General features: G+C 41.6%; 1 protein-coding gene across 1 annotated transcript in view; it reads right to left on the reverse strand.

Moving 5' to 3' along the window:
- ccdc57 (coiled-coil domain containing 57) overlaps window positions 1-25,628 on the reverse strand; it is a 30,070-nt gene that overhangs the window by 2,015 nt on the left and 2,427 nt on the right. The window contains exons 3-19 of the mRNA XM_070927597.1: window positions 24,569-24,691; window positions 23,366-23,500; window positions 21,515-21,623; window positions 19,351-19,452; window positions 17,896-18,053; window positions 17,042-17,116; window positions 14,917-15,117; window positions 14,567-14,725; window positions 12,903-13,065; window positions 11,728-11,820; window positions 5,276-5,522; window positions 4,058-4,198; window positions 3,779-3,879; window positions 3,420-3,657; window positions 2,184-2,275; window positions 671-808; window positions 240-423 (exon numbers count right to left, since the gene is read on the reverse strand). Of these exons, the coding sequence (XP_070783698.1) occupies window positions 240-423; window positions 671-808; window positions 2,184-2,275; window positions 3,420-3,657; window positions 3,779-3,879; window positions 4,058-4,198; window positions 5,276-5,522; window positions 11,728-11,820; window positions 12,903-13,065; window positions 14,567-14,725; window positions 14,917-15,117; window positions 17,042-17,116; window positions 17,896-18,053; window positions 19,351-19,452; window positions 21,515-21,623; window positions 23,366-23,500; window positions 24,569-24,691 (2,459 nt within the window). The remainder of the gene's footprint in view (window positions 1-239; window positions 424-670; window positions 809-2,183; window positions 2,276-3,419; window positions 3,658-3,778; window positions 3,880-4,057; window positions 4,199-5,275; window positions 5,523-11,727; window positions 11,821-12,902; window positions 13,066-14,566; window positions 14,726-14,916; window positions 15,118-17,041; window positions 17,117-17,895; window positions 18,054-19,350; window positions 19,453-21,514; window positions 21,624-23,365; window positions 23,501-24,568; window positions 24,692-25,628) is intronic.

Genomic DNA, 25,628 nt, shown 5'->3' on the forward strand with positions numbered 1-25,628 from the left:
TCAAGTTATCATTTTTTTGCTTTTACTCCGTAAAACACCCAAACATGTCGGGTGTAAACATGCAGTTTATCTGACCTGATAGGAAATACCAGGCAAAATGCTGAGTCATGTGTCAGCATTGTGATTTTTAGGCATAGCCATATTCAATATTGACTAAATATCAGATATATGAAAAAAATTAATCGGTCTCCAAAAAAGTTAGTAGTAGTAGAGCCCCCCAGTTATTCCACTGTGGTTACCTTCTGAGAAAATAGATGGACTCAATCCATGGTCTAGTATCTCCCACAGCTCCTTTAACGACCGAAGTGATTCCTCGGACGACAAATGAGACCTGGACAGACCCGAGGGGGGCTGTGGTGGCCCCACATCCAGCGAGCTCTGCGTCTGGCTGAGCGGAGGAGTGTTCTCTTTGTTCTCAGAACTCTAAAGAAGAAGAGGGCCGGAGAGTAAATTCATTTTAACACGTTTTACTTAACAGTGTGTGTAAGAAATACATTTTCTATATTTTTGTTTACTTTCCAGTACATTATAAATGTATATATAAAAATACATAGATTTTAGAATGAACTTAGGTACAGTTTTGCAACAGATATCCATTCAACATGAGGAGTGAATGGGACAACTGAGCTGTTATTGCTTATCAATGCAGTATTTAAGACTCTGCTGTTACCTCTGGCCTGTCTGTGGCTTTGTGCTCCACGGACCAAGGGTTGGCAGCCCCCTTTGTGGCAGGACCTCGGTTGTTGGTTCCAGGGAGGAGTTGTTCGGCAAAAGTGCAAGCCCTCTGCCTCAAAGCGTACTGCAGCTCCTGAAGGCACAAATTAGTGGACCCACTGTGCTCTCTGGAGGTAGCACAGGAAAGTACACACACCAGGATCACTCCTTCTCTGGGGGTCTTTGAGACAGCGTTCTTGGTGGCTGCCTTTTTATTTGTTATTTGTGTTTGTCCTCCTGGCCTGGAGGATGTAGCACTTGGGTTGTTCATGCTCTAGTTGCCAAGATGTCTAGACTAATTTACCATTCTTCGATAGCCCTGTCAAGTTATGTCTTTTGTTATTAAATGTTCTTCTGAGTTACTATAAAATGTTTATTAGGCAGAAAAAACGACAAAGAATGCATTTAAATTATTTTGTTGTTATGTTATCAGAAAATAACATCACAGTATCAGCGTGGAAAAATATCATTCCATTGAGCATGTCACCTGTTTTAAATGATCCTAATGTCAGAACTGTCCCAGTTTTTAAAAGTAAGTAAATAAACATACTTATTCACTTTCCTGCCAAGAATGATTGTTAATTAAAAGAATGTTAATTACTGAGATTCATAGCTGTTGGTAATCTTTGGACAGAACCTGCAGAAAGCAGTTTCCCCCTTTTTCCAGTCTTCAAAGTGCACTAGGCTAGTCACGACTCCTCATCCACCCGCTCAGTCTGTGTAAGTTATCGGAGCGCTCTGCTCAGGACTACTCTTCAGGTTTTTTAGAGGTTGTTCAGTTTGTCTAAAACGGCTTGTTTCAGACAGAGGGGGAACTGAGGGGCTGCAGAAAGGGCAAGGACAAGATACATAAGGACTTTTTCAACTGTGAATCATGCAAAGCTGCTCTAGGGGGACCTTTAAATACAAGTACAAAATATCTTTGGTGTCAGTTAAAAATAAAATATTGCTCTGACCACTATTCATCAACTCTATCAACATATGCTTATTTGATTCTGGGGAAAAAGTGAAAGAATGGATTGAAATTTTATGTTGGGGGGGGTTCAACGTTTTGGTAGTGCACCAACACAAAATATCCTATATACACGATGAAAATAAAACATCACTGAGTTGCAGCAGACCGTGTTAAAAGAGTTCCATTCATTTATAGGGAAAGTTAGAGTTTCCAAGACGGTGAGAGGAACCCAGAGTACTGAAAGAAAAGCCATTCCAAAAGGCCACCATCAGCAGAGGTGCTGCAGTATTTGTAACTTGGATACACACAAATTATGGTACCAAATGTGAGACAACAGAGGCAAAGAAGATTCTCATGTCCAGCCGGCTATTACCAGTTGGGTACTAAAGTGAACACTGAAGAGGCACAATGTGAAGGTGGCTCTGAGGTAAGCGCCTGAAGGTTCATCTGAAGAAATTGAGAGGAAGGAGCAGTTTATTGGTGAGAGATGGACTTGAAGAGTCGGAGCAGATACCTGTGTGGTGAGCTGGTACTGCAGCTGTTCCAGAGCGGACAGACGGTCGTGTTGGTCTCCTTGTTTCTCTGTGGAGGAGTCCCTCTCTGGTTCTGTTGGATACACAGAGTTCTAGGGGTGATTTCCATTCTGCTAATTGTGATTCCTACTGTCCTCGCTCCTCTTTGATTGGAATCTGTCTAGTGATTGGTCAGCTGATGGGGCAGTAAAAGCAGTGGCCAGCTGCTGTGGAAATGGCTTTCCGATAATATTCATAATTCTGTATGATTGTAATACTGTAGTTTGGGTGAACTCCCTGTGGAAACAGGAATAACAGCATCAACAGTGGATCTATATTTATAAAAAAAAAAAATTATTAAATATGAGTGTGGAGAATCTGAATCATGAATGTGTTAAAGACATCATGGTAGCATCATATCATACTGCAGCATCAGGTGATGCTGACTGATGCTGCAGCACTCATCAAGCACAAAGTGATTTGAAACTGTAATTGCTGTGTGCTATGAGTAATAAGCCGTCTCCTCAAAATGCTGCTGGAGTGAGCCAGGATGTCCCGTTTGGTACATACAACTCCTGCCTCCTCCCGAGTCTTGCTCGCATCTCTCACTCGCATCACCACTGAGAGGAGCTAAGACTCAAGTAAGAGACGTGAGAGTTGGCTGAATTGAAAGCACCCTACCGGAGAATACAAATAGCCTATTAGTAAGCTATGATAAATGGAAATGGTAATATATATAAAAATATTTGAAAAAAACACTGTTCAAAAATCAATAAAAGTCAACAGCGCCACAAACTACAGCCTCTAAAATGGCCGATATATGATATATGTTTGAATCAGCACATTTCTGGTACAACAGAAACTCAACAAGCTAGGTTTTACGGCAGTTGTACTGAATTTAGCTAGGTGTACCAAATAAACAGTAACTCTGCCTCATGAAATACCCCACAGGAGGTGAGTCTTTAGAACCACAAATCTTACCTGGCCCATTAAAGCTACAGCAGGCAATATTTTTGTTAGTGACATGCAATGGTCAAATTTCGTTATTTCAACCGAAATTATGATTCAATAATATTGCCTACTGTGGCTTTAACTGTGTCATTGTTGCTGATCACCAGCCCCATTAACCCAACAGATGAGTTGTGGTCAGTTACTGTACCTACTGATATTGTCCCATTATTTACACTGCCAGCTCTTTCATGTAGTGTGTGTGGTGGTGAGTGTGTCGGTTATTGTACCCTGTAGTCCAGCAGCAGCGATCTGGGCACGGAGGCGGTTGCCCACCTCTATCAGCTGCTGTTTCTCTCTGCTCAGACGGGCGATACAGAACGCTGCCTGCCTCAGTCTGGTATGCACGAGAGGAAGGTTGCTTTTAGCACCCTGGACATTTTCAAACGAATCACCAGACATCAGACCCGAGGACTGCTGCCGCCGCAAACACTGGTTCTCCTCTTGGAGCTGTCGCACCAGTGCACTCTGGAAGGAAGATGAGAAGACACTTGAAGGGACTGGGTTGCTGCAGCAGCTTACACAATATCTTCCAATCATCTCATATGAGATCAGTAGCTGTGACTAGTTCACTGATTTCCTTCAGTACCTGTTCCGTGATGCTGGCTAGAGCAGACTCTGTATGTTCCACTCTGACCTCCTGCTTCATCAAAGTGGAGGTGTTGGCACGATCTTCAGGATCCAGACCACATACAAGAGGAAAAAGAACGAATTAAGACAAAGTTTCCTTACTACCAAATACCAAATACAAATAACACTCCATTTCGTCCATGTAAGGGTGGTAAAGCTGTCACAGCATTTCTGATGGGACACTAAAACTCTCAACTGCAACATAGGACGAACATAAATTATGCCTTAGACAAAATACTGATGGATGCCAGGTCCTCTGTGGGTTTGTCTGTGGCTGGAGCCAGGCTGGGCGGTCTTGTAGCGCCTTCTAGCCGCCTCTTGAGGTGCCTGCATCGAGCCTTTAGTAGGGACACCTCTGGCTCCAGAGCCCAAGTATAGTCTGGGGGCCAGTTTCACCAAGACATTTTAGACTGTCTGCAGTGTTAGGCCAGTTTTAATTTTGTCCTTAAATTAGTCCAATACAAGTTAGAAAGTGTGACGAAAATCAAGACTGACTTATTTTAAACCCAAAAACGTACCCCCCCCCCCCCAGGCTAAACGGTTTGATGCAGCTGCTCAGTCAGTCATGTTTTTTAGTTTGAAAAAGTCTTTTTTAGTCCTACTTAAAATAGTCAAGAACTAGATAGCTTTGTGCAACAAATTAATTTGGACTGTGGAGCCACTTTAAACTTCAATTCCATTATCAAGTTTGCCGACAACGCTGCTCGTGGTGGGCCTGATCACAGATAACAATGAAAAGACCGACGTGAAGGAAGTAGAGGACCTGACTCCCTGGTGTCAGAGCAACAACCTACTCCTGAATGTCAGCAAGCTAAGGAGCTGATAGTGGACTTTGGGAAGAAGCAGGGAAGGAACTACATCCCCCTTAATATCAATGGGTCCTTGGTGGAGAGGGTGGACCGCTTCAAGTACCTTGGTGTCCACATCCCAGAGGGCCTGACCTAAGAGCTGCATACTGACTCAGTGGTGAAAAAAGTAAGGGAGAGACAGTTTCTCTTCAGACGCTTGAGGAAATTCTGGGTATTCCCTCAAATACTAAGTAATTTCTACTGCCTACAGGAAGAGGGTATCCGATACACCAAGCCAGCACTGAGAGGATCAGGAAGAGCTTCTATCCTCAGGGCACTAGGATCCTAAATGAAGTCACTGCCTAAGATTGCCTGCCCCTTCTTATTCTTTTTAGACTCTTTTTAATGCACAAATTGAAGGAACTGGCAGGGTTACATTTCACTGTGATTGTACCATATATGATTACATGCGACAAACGTGATTGTTTGATTGATTGGATAGACTTTTATCTCAAGTTTGACTATTAGTTTGATCTAAGCCATAGTACAAGTCAATCTGAAACACACACTGGCCCCTGGAGCTAAACAATAAAAAGGTCAGTGTAGCTTGCCACAGTATAAGCAGTAATGAATACGTTTTTTTCAACCATGTTTATGTAAAAGAGTGCTGTCCACATCTGCTGCAATCTGAGTGCTGGCTGTGGGGGCGATGGAGGTGGTGGTGGTAGGAACTCCTGGATGCTGAACTGGCTGAGGAGAGGAGGCCTGTGGAAGAGCCTGGGGATGGGGCAGGAGATGGCCGAGACCCTCCATATCCTTCCTCATCTGGGTAATCACGGCCCGCAGGATGCGGTTCTGCTCCTGCAGACGACGGATCTCCTCTGATGCCAGAGAATCTACCTTTGGTGTGAGACCCTGTGGACAGATACACACTCGTCTGGTCAGAGCAGTGTCAAGTATGTATCTTCATGTTTTTGTATCATGTTGCTTATGCTTTACTGTTATAGGGATAGAAAGTGTACTAGAATTCTGTAAGAAATAGAAATATACACTGATAAAAGTAAAAAGTAGGTAAGTAATTGTTACTGCATTACATTTTTGCACGACACAATAAATTGCATTAAATGTCAACGTATACACTAGTGGAACAACATCATGCCACCGAGCCCTCATGTCCAAAGCATAAAGTTTTTCACATTTGTTTACTGATTTTGTAAAGTGATATAGAAATACAACAGAACAAACACACAAACAACACATACATAGGGAGAAAAAAAACATTGGCAGTAACACAAAAGAGGAAACGTTATACAAAATGTATCACAGTTACAAGGCGCAGACACTGAAACTATTCACTCCAGTTTTCCTATCAGACTAAGAACAGGTTGCCACATCTTCTGAAAGAGACCCTCTCTGTTTGACGTAGTGAAGCTAATATTTTAATAAATAAAATGAAGAACCAAAGGAGTCGTTCATTAGCCGGCGGCGGGTGAATGAAACTATTACTGGTCACTTAAAACAACTGGTCCTCTCATCACTAAGCTGAATGCATCTGTTGTCGTAGGTGCGACAGCTGGTGAAAACAGCAAAAAGACACATAGCTGTCCTCTTCTTTAGTTTTTCATCAAAACATACATAACTGACTTCTTCTTCTTCTAGCAGCAACCTACTCCTGACCGTCAGCAACACTAAGGAGCTGATAGTGGACTTTGGGAAGAAACTACATCCCCCTTAATATCAATGGGTCCTCGGTGGAGAGGGTGTCCGCATCCCAGAGGACCTGACCTGGGCGCTGCATACCGACTCTCACTACTACTACTACTACTACTACTTCTTGTTCTTCTGCTTCTTCTTTGATTTAATGGTGGATCACAAACCAACCTGTATAGGTGCATACCGCCACCTACTGTACACTGAGTGTGTAGCATCAGGGCTTTACCTACTTCAGGTTACATAAAAGTAATGAAAAACAAACAAAAAAGGCTATATCTTACAATCTAATCCTGTGTCTTTATGAAAAATAAAGAGAGCCCTGCAACATCTTTCAACATTTTCTCACCCATCCCTAAAATCCCCTCCAAATTCCATCCCCGTCCCAGCTCATATATCTTACCACCTAAGATGTTCCTCTCTCAATTAGATTCACAACACCTGTTCAACATTTTCAGGAACATCACAAACATCACATCATCAGTAGATCATCTATTATTGTTTATTAAGAGCTGCAGTAGAGTCTGAACAAATGACAACTCTCTCAGGCCTTAGTGCTTCTATCCATTGTAATGCTAAAATGACAGCGGTTATTTCTGCTGTAAATAGAGATAATCTATCATTAATTCTTTTGCATATGCAAACTCAGGTGTGTACACTCCTGTTCCAAAATGTCCAGTCTCCATACCATATTCATCTTCTATCTACACTTTCTGTGATCTTGTGGAATATTTGCATTGACAGCTTCTTGCAAGGATTATAAAAATGGACTAATTTGATATCTCCTTTGGGACTACACATTGGTACTGACTTGGGATTTTCATTTTTCTAATGAATGTTACACATCCTTCACCTTGTTTTGCCATTCTGTCACATCCAACAGAGTTGTAGCCTTTTAAGTCCAAGTGTGGTCTTAACCATGTTTCTTGTATGCAAATAACATCAGGTATCACTCCTGTCACTTCCTGGATTACGTCATCCATCGTCACTGCCAGCACCATAACTAACACCTCTAAGATTTGCTGAATTCCCTGGAATATGAGCACTGACCCTTTCTCCATTTAGTGTTGAAACTTATCTTTCTTCTGTTACTTCAATATTTGGCGCATGGTAAACTGCATAATGATGGGCCGTGTACTTTTACCCTCTCTTGGGCGCAAAACAATATGGAAAGCCCTCGCAACACATACCAAACACAGACAAATGGAACCAGCTACAAGGATCACTGAAGTCTCATCTTAATATGTGGGTGCTATAACTCATAAAATAAATATATACAGCACAGTGACTTAATGTGTTTTAATGTGAGCAGTGAGAATATTACTACCAGAATCCGTCGAAAGAACACTGATCACTGGTCATGTAGTGTCATATTTTGACCACTAAATGGCGTCAAACTGTTAGCTCTGAACACACATGGTGTATGCACAATTGCATACATAGAAATGAAGATCAAAACCCTTGGACAGAAGAAGTGACACAATATACATTTGTCAACAGTCAGAGATTTAGCCATACCATTTATATCATGGTAACTATTCCTTTAGTATCTCTGGGTGTGTGAGGCAATAGTGGGTAATGATTTGTCAGGTATTTCATTCGCTGGATTAGCCAAAACAGACATCCTTTTTCAATTGATTTTCCAGGAAAATGAATTAATCACAAAATAAAATTACATATATTGTGATAGAGGATTTCATCCATCATCCACTCCCAACAAAAATGAAACATTAATTGACATTAATTAATCTCAGCTCTGTGCTCATGCTCTGCTCCTTCCTGCTCCTTCAACACTGAACAGGAGGTTTTGACCTTTTCGGGAAACTGTGATGGATGACACTCTTCCAACTTGAGCGTTCTGCATCAGGCCACATCCCCATGGTTAGAGGAATACCATGAACTCCTTCTATAATAGTCACCAGAATACACAGAGCGATAGCACCTACTTGGGGTCAGCAAGGTTTGTGCCACAGATGTTTTTAGTCCTATGAGGGCTTTAGCACCGGAGACATTTCGGTGTGAATCTATAGCTGGTTGCCTCACTGACCATGTTGCCATGCTGATGATACATATCAACCATTTCCCTCAGAATAAATAAAGTCCAATCGACAGTTTTTAAGCGGACTATATGGTGTGAAGGGAACGATTAAGTCATGATCCTCTCAGGATGTTTACGATCACAACAAACCCTTCAATTTGATAAAAAGACATATCAGCTCAGTCACAGTGATGATACATATCTGACAAATGAATGGACATGTACAATATGTTCCTATTATAAGTGTTTTCTTTGGCGTTTTCTTTGGCATTTCTGCTATCTGCACAGTCTGCTAAAATACCAGCTCTGAGGCCATCTGTATACAACATTTGTACTTTAAAATAGTCACTTCAGTTGTGCTCTCATTGAAACATGAGGTGGACTAGCTAGTCAGTATTGTATACTTTGAACATGGCATATGTAATGTTTGAACATCTCTCACAGAAAGTTGGAACATGCAAGGAACAAGCCTAATGTCTGTAAATAATAAGTCAACACATATATCACACGTTACTATGTAGAGCCTCTTTCTAGGTATTCAGCTTAAGTGGTTTTTGGAGTCATTTGAGAAGGTTTACATGGACAGGACCATGATATGTTTGTCCTCTTGGTGCCAGTGGAACTCACAGAGGCTGGTATGTTGGGGAGGCACTGAGCCAGACTGAAAGGCCATCATACCTCTCAGGATGCTTGAGGAAAAGGCCAAAGGACAAAAAACAGGACAGCTCTGAACGCATTAGGAGAATTTAGGGGCATCAGGTTAGCATCGCCCTGGTTCCCTCCACTAAAAGCCAATGGGATTGTTCCATGGGATTTTGGATCATTGCAGAAAATAAACTCTGTGGCAAACAAAAGTTTATGATTCTTACATGTTTTGTTCAGCAAGATAATCTTCACTAATGAACACCACTTTTAGGATTTTTGAAGTGTAAATGGAATCGCCAGAAGTAAAAAGCTAACGTTAGGCTATAAAGGAACTACACCACTGTTCTACTACTACTTCAACGTCACCACCACTAAGCTTCACTTTGAAGAGAATATAGATAGATATAGATATATAGACAGATAGATATAGAGTATAAACACAACAAGGCTGTAAAGGCGGACTAGTGAGTAGATGACTTTCCGTGTTCGGCATGAAGACGTTAACGTCCGCGACAACCTCTGTAGTCTCATTTAGCCACTTGTTAGCAACCGCATTTTTTAAGAAAAAGTAAAAGCTTCCAAATTCACGAGTGGGGTATCTACTGACGTATTTTATGTCGTAGAACAAAACGTGGAAATCTCTTCAGCTTGTGTTAACCACAGACCTTATTTCAGGCATCTAACCAAAAACCCATTCAAGAAACCCTAACACTAATTTCCAGGTTTTAGGACTCATTCCTGTAGCACTCTATTGCTCCATGAGGGAAGACAATCGCCCCCTGGTGGGTGGCTGCAGTATAGGTCTTAAACCCCACCCCCTTCATATTAGTGGGTGGGACATGGGCCAAACTAAAAAATCAAGTCAAATACATTTTTTCCCAAAGATGGTTTCTGTCATTTCAGGTAGTTCTTATCACGCTGATGTTTGTTCAAGTGTTCATTTTTCTGATAAGTTTGGTTTTAATTAGTTATTTGATGCTATAAAAACGGGGTGAAACGTCATGATTGACAGCTGAGATTGACTGTGGTGTGCTTGCCATTGGGTCGGGCGGGTGTATAGGCGGGACCTCAATACTGCAGCTCCACCCCCCGATCACCACTGCACAGACTCTGGCTCCAAATGACGTCACCAGCGCAAAGTGGCAGTGGCCGTATCCGGGAGAGTCTGGTTTCACAGAATGAGGTACTTCTTGTGTTCATGTGGAACTTTCAGCCTCGTAGAAATGCTTGTCACCTAAACCAATGTGACTCATCCTAAAACAAATTTCATAGCAATCTGGCCAGTAGTTGTCAGGATTCCTTGCTCTGGACCAAAGTCGACCACACTGGACAAATGGCAGCACAGACAGACAGAACAGACTATCATCATCATTCCTGGACCTGAGGCTAGTGTCCTTAATGTAATTCAAGTAAGCAGATTGTTAATTAAGTTATCCACATCACCTTTGGGCTTGGAGTAGTCTTTTTTTTTTGGCAGATTTGGATGTTTGGGCAGAGTTTGAAACCATCTGTTGAGAGGAAAGGTTTCTCTGTAGGTGTGCTCCATAATCCAACCAGCTCAGTGTCGGTTTCCGCTGTTTGGGCATGGTTTCAGATTTTCTTTTTCTTTTTTTAATTCCGCACACAAAACAGGACATGCTGCTTATGCCAACCTGAATCGATGGCTTTGTGCGTCACATAAATCAAAATACCACATGTACCATGTCCATCATAAACAATATGAGATTGTGAAGTTTATCACAGCACCCCTCAGTAAGGAATTCTGGGAAACATGTCTTATGAATATTCACCAGTGCTGAGTAAATGCTAGACATAATCTGATACAAGTTAACGGTCCTCATTTCAGCTCTATATTTATATTCTGGGACTCCACTAGAGCAGCTTTGCATGATTCACAGTTGACAAAAGTCCTTACGTATCTTGTCCTGGCGCTCCAATAACTTAGACAGACTGAGCGGATGAGCGTCCCTGTACTTGGTGGGTGGTGCTGTGCCTGGATCAGATCACCTGCTGGGGGCGTGGCTGAGGGCGGTGACTGTATAGTTGTGACATCACAACCTTAAAGGAAGTACCGACGGCTCGTTTAAAGGCACAGTGTCTGAATACGGGCTGCGTGCATTTCTCTGTGGACTGAGCGTTTTGATCCTTTCACAGTATTTATACAGCACCTAGAGCTGCTTTAGAATCAAACAAGACATGGAAACCTCACTTTCTACAAAAGTGAAAGTAAACTAGATGTATCCCAGTGTGTCAGCATTGTGTAACAAATGTAAAAATCAAGCTGGCACCCTTACACACCAATTCGGGTGATTCCCCAGCCTCCACTCACTCTGGACTTCTGTATTTGATTTCTACTCAAAAGCGTTTGAAAAGCAATGGGAACCTGACCCCCCTTGTGGCCAAATGGCCAGTGTATCTGGGTACTGTGATGGCTAAAAAAAAAAAACGTATTTTGCGATTGTGGAAGTCTGATGCTGTGCCTTCAATTTGAGATGTGGCTGAGAGAGCTGGGCGAGATCCTCCATTTGGAGAACCTTAAATTCAAGACTACAGGAAGGTGTTGAGCCATTTAAGGGGTCTGAGAGAGGATGAATGAGTGGGGTAAAGGATAGTAGCGGTCCTAATAGTGGTTATTTATTATTTAAGTTGTCGAAGGCTGAACAAGAAGAAGAAGATCAAGTGCAACATTCTATAAGTCTGCACAGAGTAATGTGGATGTATTCTCACCTGTATTGCCTGGTCTCTCTCCGTTTTAGCAGAACGTAGTAGGACAGTCAAGTCCTGCAGCTCTTGTTCTTTCTCCTTTAGCTCTGCTTTAGCCTGATAGAGACCAACACGAAAAATTAGTGTCATTATCAACTGCATCATCACCATGGGCTTTCAAACCAGCATTGAGACAAAGGTGATCTATATTTCTGTCTATATATGTATTCAATAAAACATCGCTATAAACACATTGTTTTGAATGAAAATTAGTGCATAGCGAAGTTTTTTGGGCCCAGATGACAATACCAGTCTTTTAATATCTGCTGAAATGGAGTCCGATCCAACACTCATTTTGACTTAAAGGTTGATTAAATGTATCTGACACAGCTGTAGCCTACTCAATGGCCCTGGTCTGGGCAGCATGGTGCAGTGGTTAGGTTCCCTGGTGTCCTTGAGCAAGACACTGAACCCTAAGTTGCTCTCGATGGGGGCCAGCACCTTGCATGGCAGCTCGGTCACCATCTGTGTGTGAGTGGGTGAATGTGACCTGATCTGTAAAGCGTTTTGGGCTCCGATAAGGTTGAAAAGTGATATATAAGTGAAGTCCATTTGCCACGAAGTCTATTTAAATCGGACACACCTTATTATTAACAAGCTACTTGGTCAAAATACTGAAGGTCCTGATTCAAAAATATTAAATTTATACACTTATTGATATGATATGAATGAAAGATTAACTGGGGGCTCCTGACAATGACATGGTTTATGCAGGATGGCAAGCCTTTGAGAAATGATGTTTGGAAATCTAAAGGTATTGAAAGACTTGTGGACATGATGGGTCCCCATGGGAGGAAATTACTCACATTTACACAAGCCAAAGACAAGTACAGTATTGTATATGCAATAAGGAGAGAGGTACACCGTACACAAACTGCGACCCCACCCAGGTATGCCTGGTGATACACCTATGTGCTGTCTAAGGAAGGACGTGTCACATTTGCACGTTTTGCCTTGTTTCCTGAAAAACATCTGCGAAAGTCTTGAATTTCAATATTTATATTTTCCAATACAAAGCAGGAACAGTTTCAAAAATACATGGCAATTTGGCATTAGGTGAACTCCATCATGCATGTGTGTACCAGTAAGTCAGCAGACACTGTGCAGAGGGGGGGTTGTGTTGTGTAAGAGAGACTGACCTGGTCTCTTGCCTGGGTCAGGTCTTGTATTAGCTGCTCATTAGCAAGATGGTGTTCAACCTTCATGTCCTCACAGCGTCTCTGCCACTCCAGCTCCACCTGAACTTGCATCTGTTCTAAGGCCCTCTCTCTCTTCAAACCAGCACTCAGCTGCTGCTTGTACCTAACACACACACACACACACACACACACACACACACACACACACATTTGCATGAAGAGACACAAGGAAACCATGGGAAGAGAGAGGAAACGATGTCCTCTTATTTCTGTTCGTATCCACGATTTGTTCTTATTTTGTTGATTTCTGGGAATCACCAATGTTTTCTTATTTTTGCTCGTCTCTCAGGTAAAAGAAAACTTAACGGAAAAAACATCTAGTTTCCACAAACTGTTTGTCCAACGCAAGGAAACATAAGTTTTAAATTCGAGGAACATAAAAAAAACCATGAGTATCATATAATGAAATTCTGATTATTCTATGTTTTAGAGAAATTAGAATGATTGGATTATTCAATTCTAAAGAAATACTATTGGTCCATTGATCCCAATTAAGACTATAAAAGTGCTTGGCTTGGGCAATGCATTTTTCTGCTTCCGTTTTCATGTCAAACCATTTTCTTTTCATTTCAGTTACTGTGTGTCCCTCTGCTGACTCAGCATTTACAGCATCACAAATTTTTTGCTGTTGCTATGTTTCTGATGTTTCTGTAACGGCAGTTTACTTTGTATATTTATCAGGTACCTCGATTTCACTACAGCTGAAGTTCTTCTTCTTACAGCCTTTTTTTTGGTGGCATCTCTCCAGTTCTTGGGCATGTGCCTGAGTATTTGCACACGGCACAACACCTGCCCTTATATAGTGTTTAGGGGGCGTTACCTATGCTAATAAACAATCGGCCACGTGCCTCCAATTTATGGTCAAGTGGGAATCATCTTTCAGCACACCTGGGTAAGAACAGACAACGTAAGAACGCTTGGTGCATCTGGAGTTGACGTCTTAATTTTTCTCTCGAAAGAAAATTAAGAGAAAATAAAAGAGAAATTTAAGAGAATTTTGCTGCATGCAGCCAGGTTAACACTTGTAATGTTATTACTGTCGTAACGTAACAGTTTCTAACACATGATGTCCGATAAATAATAGAGTGCTGTACAATAGTATGATAAAATATGTGCTAGGAGGGTGCTATTAGTGAGATTTATGACAAAACAAAACAGGCTGTGGATGTAATAAACTTCATTCAAACATGATGTTTAGGATCCCCATCTTCTTGCATTAAATATAATTGCTCTTTGGAGTCCTTAATGTAGGCACGTCTGAATTACAGTGATTCATTGCAAAGAAGAAAACGGGCACTTGCAGTGTTTCTCTGCCAACCATGTGTCAGATGAGGGGCAGAGTATTTATACGTCATGGTATTCAGCTTAAAGTCATTCTAAAGGCTGCTCTCGTATTTCCTCGCTCATGGCTCCTAAGAGATCCCTCCTCGGAGCAGAAATAAGAGCTTTGGGACAACCGGCAAGATGGCGGCGCGACTTCCAGTTCAAGCGAGGAGTGAGGAAATACAAAAAAAACCCCAGTGTGTTTTTATCTGTCTCCTCCTCTCCATCTCTTTCTTCTTCATTTCTCACCATCTACCCCCATTTTCCGGCTGACTTCTCACCTCTCCATCTCCTCCATGCTCCTCTCCCGCTCAGTCCTAACTTTGGATTCTCTCTCCTGCAGGGCAATCATTTCTGTATCCTTGGCAACCAGCTCACTGGAGATCTGACTGATGTACCTGTCCCAACCTGTCCGGGTTGTTTCTACCTCTCTGCGAAGGCTTTGAAAACATGAAAACACAACACAACACAACACAACACACACACACACGGTCAACTGGTTACATCACACACAGTAGCCTACACACGCTGCATATGAAATATACGCAGAAATATATACAAAATAAAGCTCAACAAATATCAGGTTTATCAATGTCAATATGATGTTCTTTATTTTCAGTGTCTGTCTCACCTCTGGATTGTCTCATCTTTCTGTTCCATGGCCTCCTGATGGTCTTGCTGTTTGCAGTGTGCCTGTGCAGCCAGAACGTCCATATTTTCCTGTAGTTTGACAATGTGTTTCTCAGCCCTGTGCAGCTGCTCTGCGTGGGCCCGACACTGATCCTCCAGCTGCGCATCACACTCCTTCAGAGCCCGGACCACATCCTCATATCTTGACAGAAACAGCCACACAGTTGAGACATTACAAGGTGTTTAGAGGAGTTATGGTGAGGTCTTTCATGCATTGCTATTATTGGTTACTACTGTAGCTGAATGAGAGAAGCTTTGCGACTGCTGAGGAGCTTAAAGGTCCCATATTGTAGAAAGTGAGATGTCCATGTCTTGTTTGATTCTAAAGCAGCTCTAGGTGCTGTATAAATACTGTGAAAAGATCAAAACGCTCAGTCCACGGAGAAATGCACACAGCCCATATTCAGACACTGTGCTTTTAAACGAGCCGTCGGGACTTGCGTAAGGTTACTGGAGCGCTCTGCTCAGGACTACTCTTCAGGTTTTTGGAGGTTGTTCAGTTTGTCTAAAACGGCTTGTTTCGGACAGAGGGGGAACTGAGGGGCTGCAGAAAGGGCCAGGACAAGATACATAAGGACTTTTTAAATCTGTGAATCATGCAAAGCTGCTCTAGTGGTGTCCCAGAATAAAAATATAGAGCTGAAATGAGCAAAATACGGGACCTTTAAGCCGTTCAGTTTTTAACAGCCCGCCACAGACTGCAAATAATAGAAACAATTACAAATGAGATGAGCTGATGTTCTAACCTGATTTATTGAACTTTTATTTACAGGGTAGGTTCAGCAACACCCGGTAACAAGTATAAGGATGGATAGATAAAACAGATATGTCTGTTTTGAGATCAGATGTCTGACTAAACCAATTGCGTGATACCTGATTTGCATAACAAGACGAGGCTGGAATGACACTGTTTCCCCCAGACAGCTGTGCCAGAGTTAATCACCGTCTGTAAACGGTTGAAGTTGCTGCTCTCTGACATGCAAGAGAGACGAAGGCAGCTGTGAGTGGCTTGCACTATCACGGTACTGGTAAGCTCTGGTTTTGTGCAAAAGTGATATGGTTTTACGCACAAGGTTGATCGTGATGAAGAGAAAGGATTGCTGTCCTCTGCATATGGCCAAACAGTCCATTATGACCTGTGGCACACTTGAAAGCCATTGAGTAGCCCGTAAGACCCCCCTCCACCACCCTCTCAAACAACGATGTCATCGTCCATCGCAATGTTACACTGTGGACATCGTCATATGCCAATTAGGCAGACATTGTCCACCAAACCTACAAACTTATATTTCACACCAGTCCATGAACGCCTTCAGTATTGCACCATGTCGAATTCATCATTTTCCAACAGGCTAAGGCATCCTGGGTATCTGCTGCGGCAGCTGTGTAGTACGTACAGCAGTGGTGACAACATGCTGCCCTGTGAAGCACCAATAGAGGCAACACGCACGTCAGACCCCTTTGCTCTTTCAGTCTGTCACACAGGATAAGTGGGTGGATTGTATTGACTGCAGAAGAGAAATCAGCAAAGGGGACTCGGGCATGTGTTTTGCTACCCTCCAGATGCATATCGAGGAGGTGCAAAAGCATACCAATGGCATCACCCGTCTCTCTCTCAGCACGACAAGCAAATTGTAGGGGGTCTAGGATGCTTAGTTTAGTTGATGATTTTTTTCCAGTGTCTTAACTACAACTGAGGTCATTAGGAGTGGATGGGTGAGGGATTTTTGGAATGGGAGAAACAGCTGATGTTTTCTTCACGTGACGGGATCACCTGAGTATCCAGGGAGAGCTGAAAGAGTGAGCGTTAAATTCCACTCAGTTGGGCTGAGCAGTGTTTAGCACCCTGCCACCAATGTTGTCAGGCCCAAGACTCTTCCATGCATTAGTGCTCTCCAACACCCGCCCTCTCCTTCTCATTTAGCACCTCCTTTAACCCTTTCGTCACTTGAACTCATTACAAGCATCTGGACACAGCTACACCTTCTTTTTGCTGGGCGCTCTTAACAGTAGCTGCCAGCAGCTGACTGCCTGAATGAGAGGAGTTTGTGTTATTAATGACTCACTTCTTAATGTGGTCATCCCCCTCCATCTTCAATTTGGTCTCCATCCATTTCAGCTCGTCCTCAAGCTCCTTTATCCTGAGACAGAGGATAGTCACAAAAGCTTTAACACATGTAGACGCATGTACGCACGCATGCACAATGGGGTAGTATTTTAGGTGACCTGTTCCCTGAATTGAGCCCAGACGTTATGCCTGTATAAATTCTGCTAAAATGACAACTGAAGGTACAGCTACATGCCTGTGGTTTCTGCACCTGCCGGACACCCTATGCAGTGGGAAACCACAAAAGCACGGACACCTCTGTGTCTATAGGTGCCCCTCCCTAAGCAAGGAAGTTGTTACTTGGTTATATTTTCTTCTTTTTGAACATTTTGTATCCATTTACTCATTTGATAAAAAAAAACTGGGTTGAATTTTGTACACTCCAACCAAATTCCTGTGTTGCTCCTCTCTGAGATCATCTAAGTAGCCTCCTTCAGGTAAGAAGACTACTCTCCTTGAGATATGCTGACAGTAGATAATAATTTGACCTTGATTGGTGAATTTTGATGAAAGCTGCTATATATATATATATATATATATATATATATATATATATATATATTATGATGTACAACATGGAAGGACATGTTGAATAGGTTCAGCTCAGTTGTCTGATGTTTTGCTGCTGCACAGGGAGGGATTTCCTAAATTTATATCTAAATTATAAATTAGGGTTTGGGCCTTTAAGGCGGCCCAGTGTAAAACCAGGCGAGTGTCTGCCACCCTTCACTGTGGACCTCCCCCAGTATTGATCTTTTCCTTCAGGGGTCTTACTGGGGTACCACCAATCTCCAAACACCTACAGGAGCATACCTGTGGTCCCTGGCAGCAGTGAGGTCTTCGATCTTCTGGTGTTTGTGTCGCAGCTGGGTTTGTATCTGCTGACAGAACTCCTTGGATGCTTTGAGAGCCTCTGTGGCCTGGAGCTGAGCCTGGCAGTGAACTTCAGCCTCTTTAGCCAGCAGCTTCACCTGGACAAGGACACACAGACACACACAGACACACACACACAGACACACACACACAGACACACACACACACACACACACACACACACACACACACACACACACACACACACACACACACACACACACACACACACACACTGATGACAATATTAACCCTCGTGCCCTCCTCAAATTTACTACCCTCTGGACACCTTCGTGGCAAAAATGTACATGCACAAAAAACTGCTATTAAATCATCATACATCAATATTTTTTTCTGTTTTTTTTTTTTTGCTTGAATCCCTTAATCAACTTCAGCCCAAAATGATAAAATATTCAATAATTTTCAGAATTATAACCCTTTAAATGCCAGTTTAATTATTTGAATTATTTATTATTTACTACAAAAAAAACAAAACAAAAAAAATATTTTCCATATAATAAATAGTAGGGGGATGGGGCTTTGGTGGTGATTAGAGTCTTGGATATGTCAAAGATTAGCAAGGCCCCCTGGTAGTCACACGGCTCCATAATATAACTGGCAAAAATACAAGAATTTCATGCATCTGCCTACAATGGGAAAATGGTTGAATATGGTGGAATACAGTAAAAATGTCAAATATCCCTACTTTTCTTCAAAATTAAATGCTGACATTACAGAATGCATGGTTTTATACTGTAATGGCAATGAGATTAAAAAATGTGGTTTTAATGGAAGTCAACGAGGCATTTTTTGGCCACGAAGGTGTCCAGAGGGAGTATCTGACACTACATAAAAACTACTAATGCAATCAAATCAATTTTGTTGCTAATCTTTGACATGTCCAAGACTCTAATCACCACCAATGTCCCACCCCTCCACTATTTATTATATGGAAAATAATTAATTTTTTGTGTTTTTTTGTAAGAGATAATTAATAATTCAAATAATTAAACTGGCATTTAAAGGGTTAAAATCCTGAAAATGATTGAATGTTTGGTAGTTTTGAGCAAGTTTATACTGATGTATGATGATTTAATAGCAGTTTTTTGTACGTGTACATTTTTACCACGGAGTTGTCCAGAGGGTGCAAAATGCATCAAGAGAGTATAAAAGACATGCAAGAGTAAAAGATTTTACTAAAAAGAAAAGTTCCTAACCCTAACCCTAATTCATGCCAAAAGCTGTAACACAGCCAAAATGATCAATCATCAAAAAACTATATAAACTACTTTGCGTACACTATATGCTGTGTACATATAAACCTGGTATTTTTGGACAACATAGACGGACTCATTATACATCCTGTTTACAGAGAGACACTATCCTTTCACTCACCTTGAGCTCATGAGACAGCACCACAGCACGCATCTCATCCATTTTCAAGTTAAACTCATGTTCCCGCTGTCTGAGCTCACCGTCCAAAGCTGCCGTCCTCTCCTGTCGGCCAGAGGAGAGCGATTAGACTTTTAACATTGTGGGATATAGGCATGGTTGCTTTAACTTACCATTTATGTAACCTAGAACTAAGCATTTCAGTCCCTACCAGCCTCCACTTTACCAATTCAAACTCTTGCTTGTTTGCTAGCTGAGTTATTACAATTAATTTGATTATAGATGCCATATTCAATTTATCAAGAAAACTAAAATCAGAAATGATGGAAACTAGAATGAAACATTTCCTTTGAGCTGAAAGATGATGGACAAAGGTGGTCACAGGGACCAGTGGGTTCAATTATGTTGACATTTTGGCATAATCAAAAGACACGTAAAACAGAATGTGGTACATATAATGAGAATGTCCCACTGTTTTTCCCCTTATGGAGGAGTGTTCTGGAATAGAGTTGATTCTAAGATGCTGGAAAGAGCCTCAAACTTCCACTATGAAAATGTGGACAGAACAAAATGATGGAATTAGTTGCTTCTGATGGTCTGATACAGCACATTTGTAATTATTGCCATGTATTAATGTCCACTACATTATTGTAACCAAATCATTGCCTTTCCTATATCAATGTCTGTTACCTGCTGTTCTTTTCTTTTTCTTTCTTCCTTTTTTATTGCTGGATATTTGTGTTATAAAACAAAATTACAAAAAAACAAAATACATGAACACAGGGCATCTGCTGCATCTCTAAACACTGTACATGCTGAGTCTGCTTTGGATTTTTATAAAGGGAATTTCAATTACATGTTTTTAGCATTTAAACTAATTTTATGTAACTAACCAAAAAAAGGAAGATAGGTGAGTAAGGAAAGAGAAAGCAAGAGAGGGAGATGGAGTGCGTGAACGAGACAGAGTCTCTGAAGTCTCTGAACAGTGGAAACCTGGGATTAACCCGTGTCTTTGATTTTGCCTCCAAACTTTTTACAGTTTCACTGTTATTTGCTGACTATAACCTCTATAAACAGCATCCAGATCAGAGAAGAGAGGAGCTGATGAAATGGTTGAAATCTTCCTGCAAGGTCTTCTTCAGTTATTAGCACTAAGCCCCCCTCACCTGGTTTAGGGAATTTGAATCCATATTTTGTGTAATTATAATATTCTCCTAAAAAGACATTTGAATTGAACAAAGTTACTCAAAGATAATGCAGTAATTGAAAGTAAAGATGTACATGCACATTATACAAAATGTTTTATCGGGTCTCAGGTTGTATTAGGTTGGGTTAGTGAATTAATAATGAAGCAGTTTACATACAATCTCTGATGTTTTTTTTATTAGACGGATATTCTTTATGGAAAGCACAATGCCCAATTTCAATGTAACAGTTTAACTCCTTGTTTTATTGTGTTGACGAACCCGTGACTTCAATATGTCTCCCACCTCTGAAACCAAACCTACACCCCTGGCGACAGCAGTCTCACATGAACAGGTCAAACTTGCAGGTTGAATGCGTGTTTAGTAGAGTGCGTCGTACAGATGGGGAAAAGATTGTTTCACGCATTTGTTTGCCCTACAGCATGATGTTAAAATGAACTAATAATTACCGATCAATTAAAAGCAAATATGGACATTGAGTCTTTTTAATTTGTCAGACAGTAAGGGGGAGGATGACAATGAATCTTTTACGTTGTTATCTGATGAGATAACAGATAAACAGCAGATTCTCTTATTTATCACTCAGTATTAGCACCTGCTTATCTTACCTGACACACATACACACAGTATGCATGATAACAAAGCCATCCAATTCAGACACCAGCCCTTTTGACTGGGTTCATCCTAAAGGTCTGCTGCTGGTCCCCGCTGATGGCTGCTCTGCCAGTTATTTCAGTCCTGCAGACTGGATGGCTCTCCACGGTACAGAGCCAACTCAAGGATTTGCAACACAAGTGTGTTACTGTGTACAGTTGCGTTGTGGCATAGCTGTGCATGTGTGTCAATAGCCCAATGTGGTTTAGACTGTGTCATATTAATATATTCTTTATTTTGGGGGGGAGCTACCAATGCCATAACAGTTTTATTCACGACAGTGTGTGTGTGGGTGTGTGTGTGTTCACCTGTCTCTGTAGGGTCAGCTCTCCTTCCACCTCTTGTATCCTGCACTGCAAATCCCATTTCATCCTCTCATACTCCTCCTTTTGTTTCTGAATTTCACCGGCCATAGAGCTACCATCCATTCATCACATAAAGACACACACACAACGTTTCAGTAACATACCACTGATTGAGTAAGAAAAACAGCTCAGTCTTGAGTGTGCCTACTGGGTCAGCCCAGACCCCAGTTTTAGAAAAGAACCAGCAAGGCTTCATCTGAGGGTGTAAAAGTGGCACACTGGCCTGGAAGTATGTCGCCCTTAAGTGTTCATTATTAAATAAATAAATACTTCGGTCTGAATGGGTAAAGAACTCAAATCTCAGAACTGGCTCTGCCCTGTTCGTCTTGGTTGACAGACAAAAGAGTTAAATGTGAGAATTAAATAAAAATGACTTGTAATAAACTGTTCTTTGTGAAAAGAAGCAGGATGAATAACATTTCTTCAAGGTTTCAAAAATGTATTGGATTATTTCACAATGATATCACATATTTTGTCTGTATTTATTCATATGGATATCTATTTCATAAGGCCTTTTTAATTAAATATTGAACACTTTGGGTCTTCATAGGAAGGTGTCAAAAAGGTCTAGAATATATTGAGGCGCCAGACTGTAGTGGGGAAATACAACACATTCCTTTTCTACCCTGAAGAGTTAATTTATGGTCACAGGAATTTGCTGTAATACCCTTTGACCATAGTAAAAGGACTATAGCTTTCTTTATGTTTTCTTAGCTGTGTGTTATCAGATGTCTGGAATTACCTTTTATTGTGGCTCCGTTTCCTACAAGGTAATAATTGTCAAAGAGAGTGACATATGTCTTACGAGTGTTCACATTCCTTGCTATACATGCTGTATAAAAGCAGACCACTCAGAGATGCAGTACGGTGAGCCGGGCAGGAGCAACTGAGTTGCTGTCGGGGCTGTCCGTCTGCAGGCGTGAATAAAACCACAAGAACTACTCCCTTGTTGCCAGTCTTCTGTTTTCCTGAAATTCCCACGACACAGACCCAAGCTGAAATTTGAATTCTGCTCACTTTTTGTGTAAGAAAATAAAAATCATAACGATACAACTATTGTGCTTTTTTTTCTTCCATTTTTCAAAAGACGATAAAATACAGAGTTAAAAAAATAGAGTTCTGTCCCTTGAACAACGTAGCTAGAAGTAGTTTGGAAATGTTTGAACAAATTCCCAAAAGATTATTACCCTTCACACACGTTATTTCAACACTGGCTGAGTCAGTGGCAGCTCATGTACACAAGTTACCACGTTGTGTTTGTCGTGGGGGAGGTCTAGTGAGCGCCTGACAAATGACCAGACTGTCAAAAGTCACAACAATGGGTAACAATGTTCAAACCTACAGGATAGTATTGAAATCTGTATGAATATTTTCTATGAGATGTTGCTATGATGTTAACAAATTACAATAACTATTTTTTTAGTATTTCCTTCACAGCTAACACACTACAAGAAAGAATATTTAGCTCGTTTTCTACCTGACAAAAACCATGATGTTAACACGACTTCGAAGTCTTGAGCAGAGAAACAGAGACCCTACTCTCTTTCCAGTGTCTTGCAGAAGGTCTGCAGTTGGCCCCTACTCGTGTCTGCAACAGGCCCCGTCTCCAACGTTGTTTATGTTGTCTGCTTTTATGTTTGATTTACGGCATTTAACCAAGGTATTTCATTGTTATTGTGTGGTGGGGTTCACCCTTCACTGGCAATGTTAAAATGGTTATTTCCGAATGTGCCGACACTAATCACAGCTGTAATCGTTTCTTTGCATTTGTTCTCAGTTTCCTTCCCGACTCACCGCTTGAGCTCGTCCAGCTGCAGCCTGTGCTGAGCAGCACTTTGACTGAGCTCCTCCCGCCTCTCCTTGCTCTCTCTGGCTCTCTGCTCGTCCAGCTTGCCGACCCGCATGCGGAGCTGGTTCAGCTCCTCCTGCCTGCAAATGACAGCAGTATTTCAATAGATGGAGACAGTCACTGTGTCTCCTGGGACCATTACCGTTCTCCTTCTGTCTAGGCTCTAGATTTAATATGATGCATTAACATGGTGAGCTCTGGTTTCACAAAGTCTCCCTGCCTGCATTTTATCACCGTGCTTTATTCCATGTTGCTGTGTATGGAAAAATCAATAAATCAAATGTACAAAATCAACGAAGGAACAGAGAATAATAATAATAACATCAACAACATCAGCATCAACAATAATAATAATAATAATAATACGACATTTGATTTGAAGGACAATTTCCAAGCAGAAAGAACTAAATGAATATAAAATTGCCAGCAGGTCATCTGCTCCAATCACAGCACCACCCACCAAGTACAGGGACGCTCATCCACCCGCTCAGTCTGTCTAAGTTATTGGAGCGCTCTGCTCAGGACTACTCTTCAGGTTTTTGGAGGTTGTTCAGTTTGTCTAAACGGCTTGTTTCAGACAGAGGGGGGAACTGAGGGGCTGCAGAAAGGCCCGGGACAAGATACATAAGGACTTTGTGAACTGTGAATCATGCAAAGCTGCTCTAGTGGAGTCCCAGAATAACAATATAGAGCTGAAATGAGGATAATATGGGACCTATAATTACAATTAGATAAATGTAATTGTCAATACGGAGTTCACTCTTCACGCACTTTTCTTTACCAACATTCAGCTCAGCACAACAGTTAATCTCATATCCAAAATGCAATTATTCAACCAAAACACTTCATTCACATCTCAAGTCATTCTAATATAACTGTGAGAAAAATGTCTGCATCAATTTCTGCACCATTTTCTCCTATGTGATCTTCTATGTACGTGATGCACAGTTTGCACTCTGCACTTTCACGTTTGTTTTCTCATGTTTTAGATGGAATGGATTATTCTTTCATTTTCTTAGTTTTGCTATGTTCTACTGCTATTTTACATACAAATAATTCCCTCCTTTTTTATTTCAATCTAATGTAAAAGTCACACATGAACTACAGCTGCCACGAATTTGGATTGAAGAGGGTCAGATGAATTGTACCTGTTGTGCTCCACAGTCAGAGCTCTGGCAGTTATGATATCATATCTCTCCAGCTCTCTGTCTCGTTCATCCACGACGGCTAGGTTGAACTGGAAATCTTCCCTCAGTTGCCAGTGGCATTCTCTGAGAAATGAAACATTACAGAATAATGAATTAGTTATCACTGTGCTCAAAAAAAAAGACACTTCAAAAGAAAGTCCCTCCTGCTTCAAATGCTCCACAATCGTCCCAATCCTATATCACAGACTGAATGACTGTGGTCATGACGTCCTTTGAGAGACTAACATCTTGACTCCCCAGGGACATGTGGAAGGATCCAGTTTGTGAACTTCAGCCTGGTGTTCAACACGATCATACCAGAAGTCCACTCCACTGTAAGCTCTACCCAGCTCACTGTGTCCACCCCGACCTGTCAGTGGATCAGCGACTTCCTGACAGACAGGAAGCAGCAGGTGAGGCTGGGGAAACAGCCTGCACTGGCGCCCTCCAAGCAATGCGTGCTCTCCCCACTGCTCTTCTCCCTATGACACCTCAGGAGACCTGTCTGCTAAACTCCTGACAGTGATGAGTCTGCATGCAGATGGGAGGTTGAACAGCTGGTCCTCTGGTGAAGTCATAACAAACTGGAACTGAATACGCTTAAAACTGTGGAAATAACAGTGGATTTTGGAAGGAGCCCCCTACAGCTCTGAAGTTCTTTTTTTCACTCATTTTGGTGAAATTAAACTTTTCCACACATGGAGCAAGAACAGGGAGCCTCATATGGCAATTTCAGGGGCGTCGATTAAGATAATGATGAAATCTCAGGAACGGGCACCTCCTCATGAACAGGTGGGATTCATCGGCCCGAAACAAGCGATTTACAGCAAGTTTGTCAAGTCAGGTTAAGAGAGTTTGGTGTATCTGACTTGGAACACTCGTATGAGCAAACCTCACACAAAAAAGAGAGATTTAGGGTAAGAATTTGAAAATGTTTTTACATGAGGCCCAATTGTTCAGTTCAGACACACATAGCCATACACCTACATAAACATAACTATTATGCACATACATGTAGGTG

The sequence above is a fragment of the Enoplosus armatus genome, chromosome 20, assembly GCF_043641665.1.
Source record: "Enoplosus armatus isolate fEnoArm2 chromosome 20, fEnoArm2.hap1, whole genome shotgun sequence".
NCBI lineage: Eukaryota > Metazoa > Chordata > Actinopteri > Centrarchiformes > Enoplosidae > Enoplosus > Enoplosus armatus.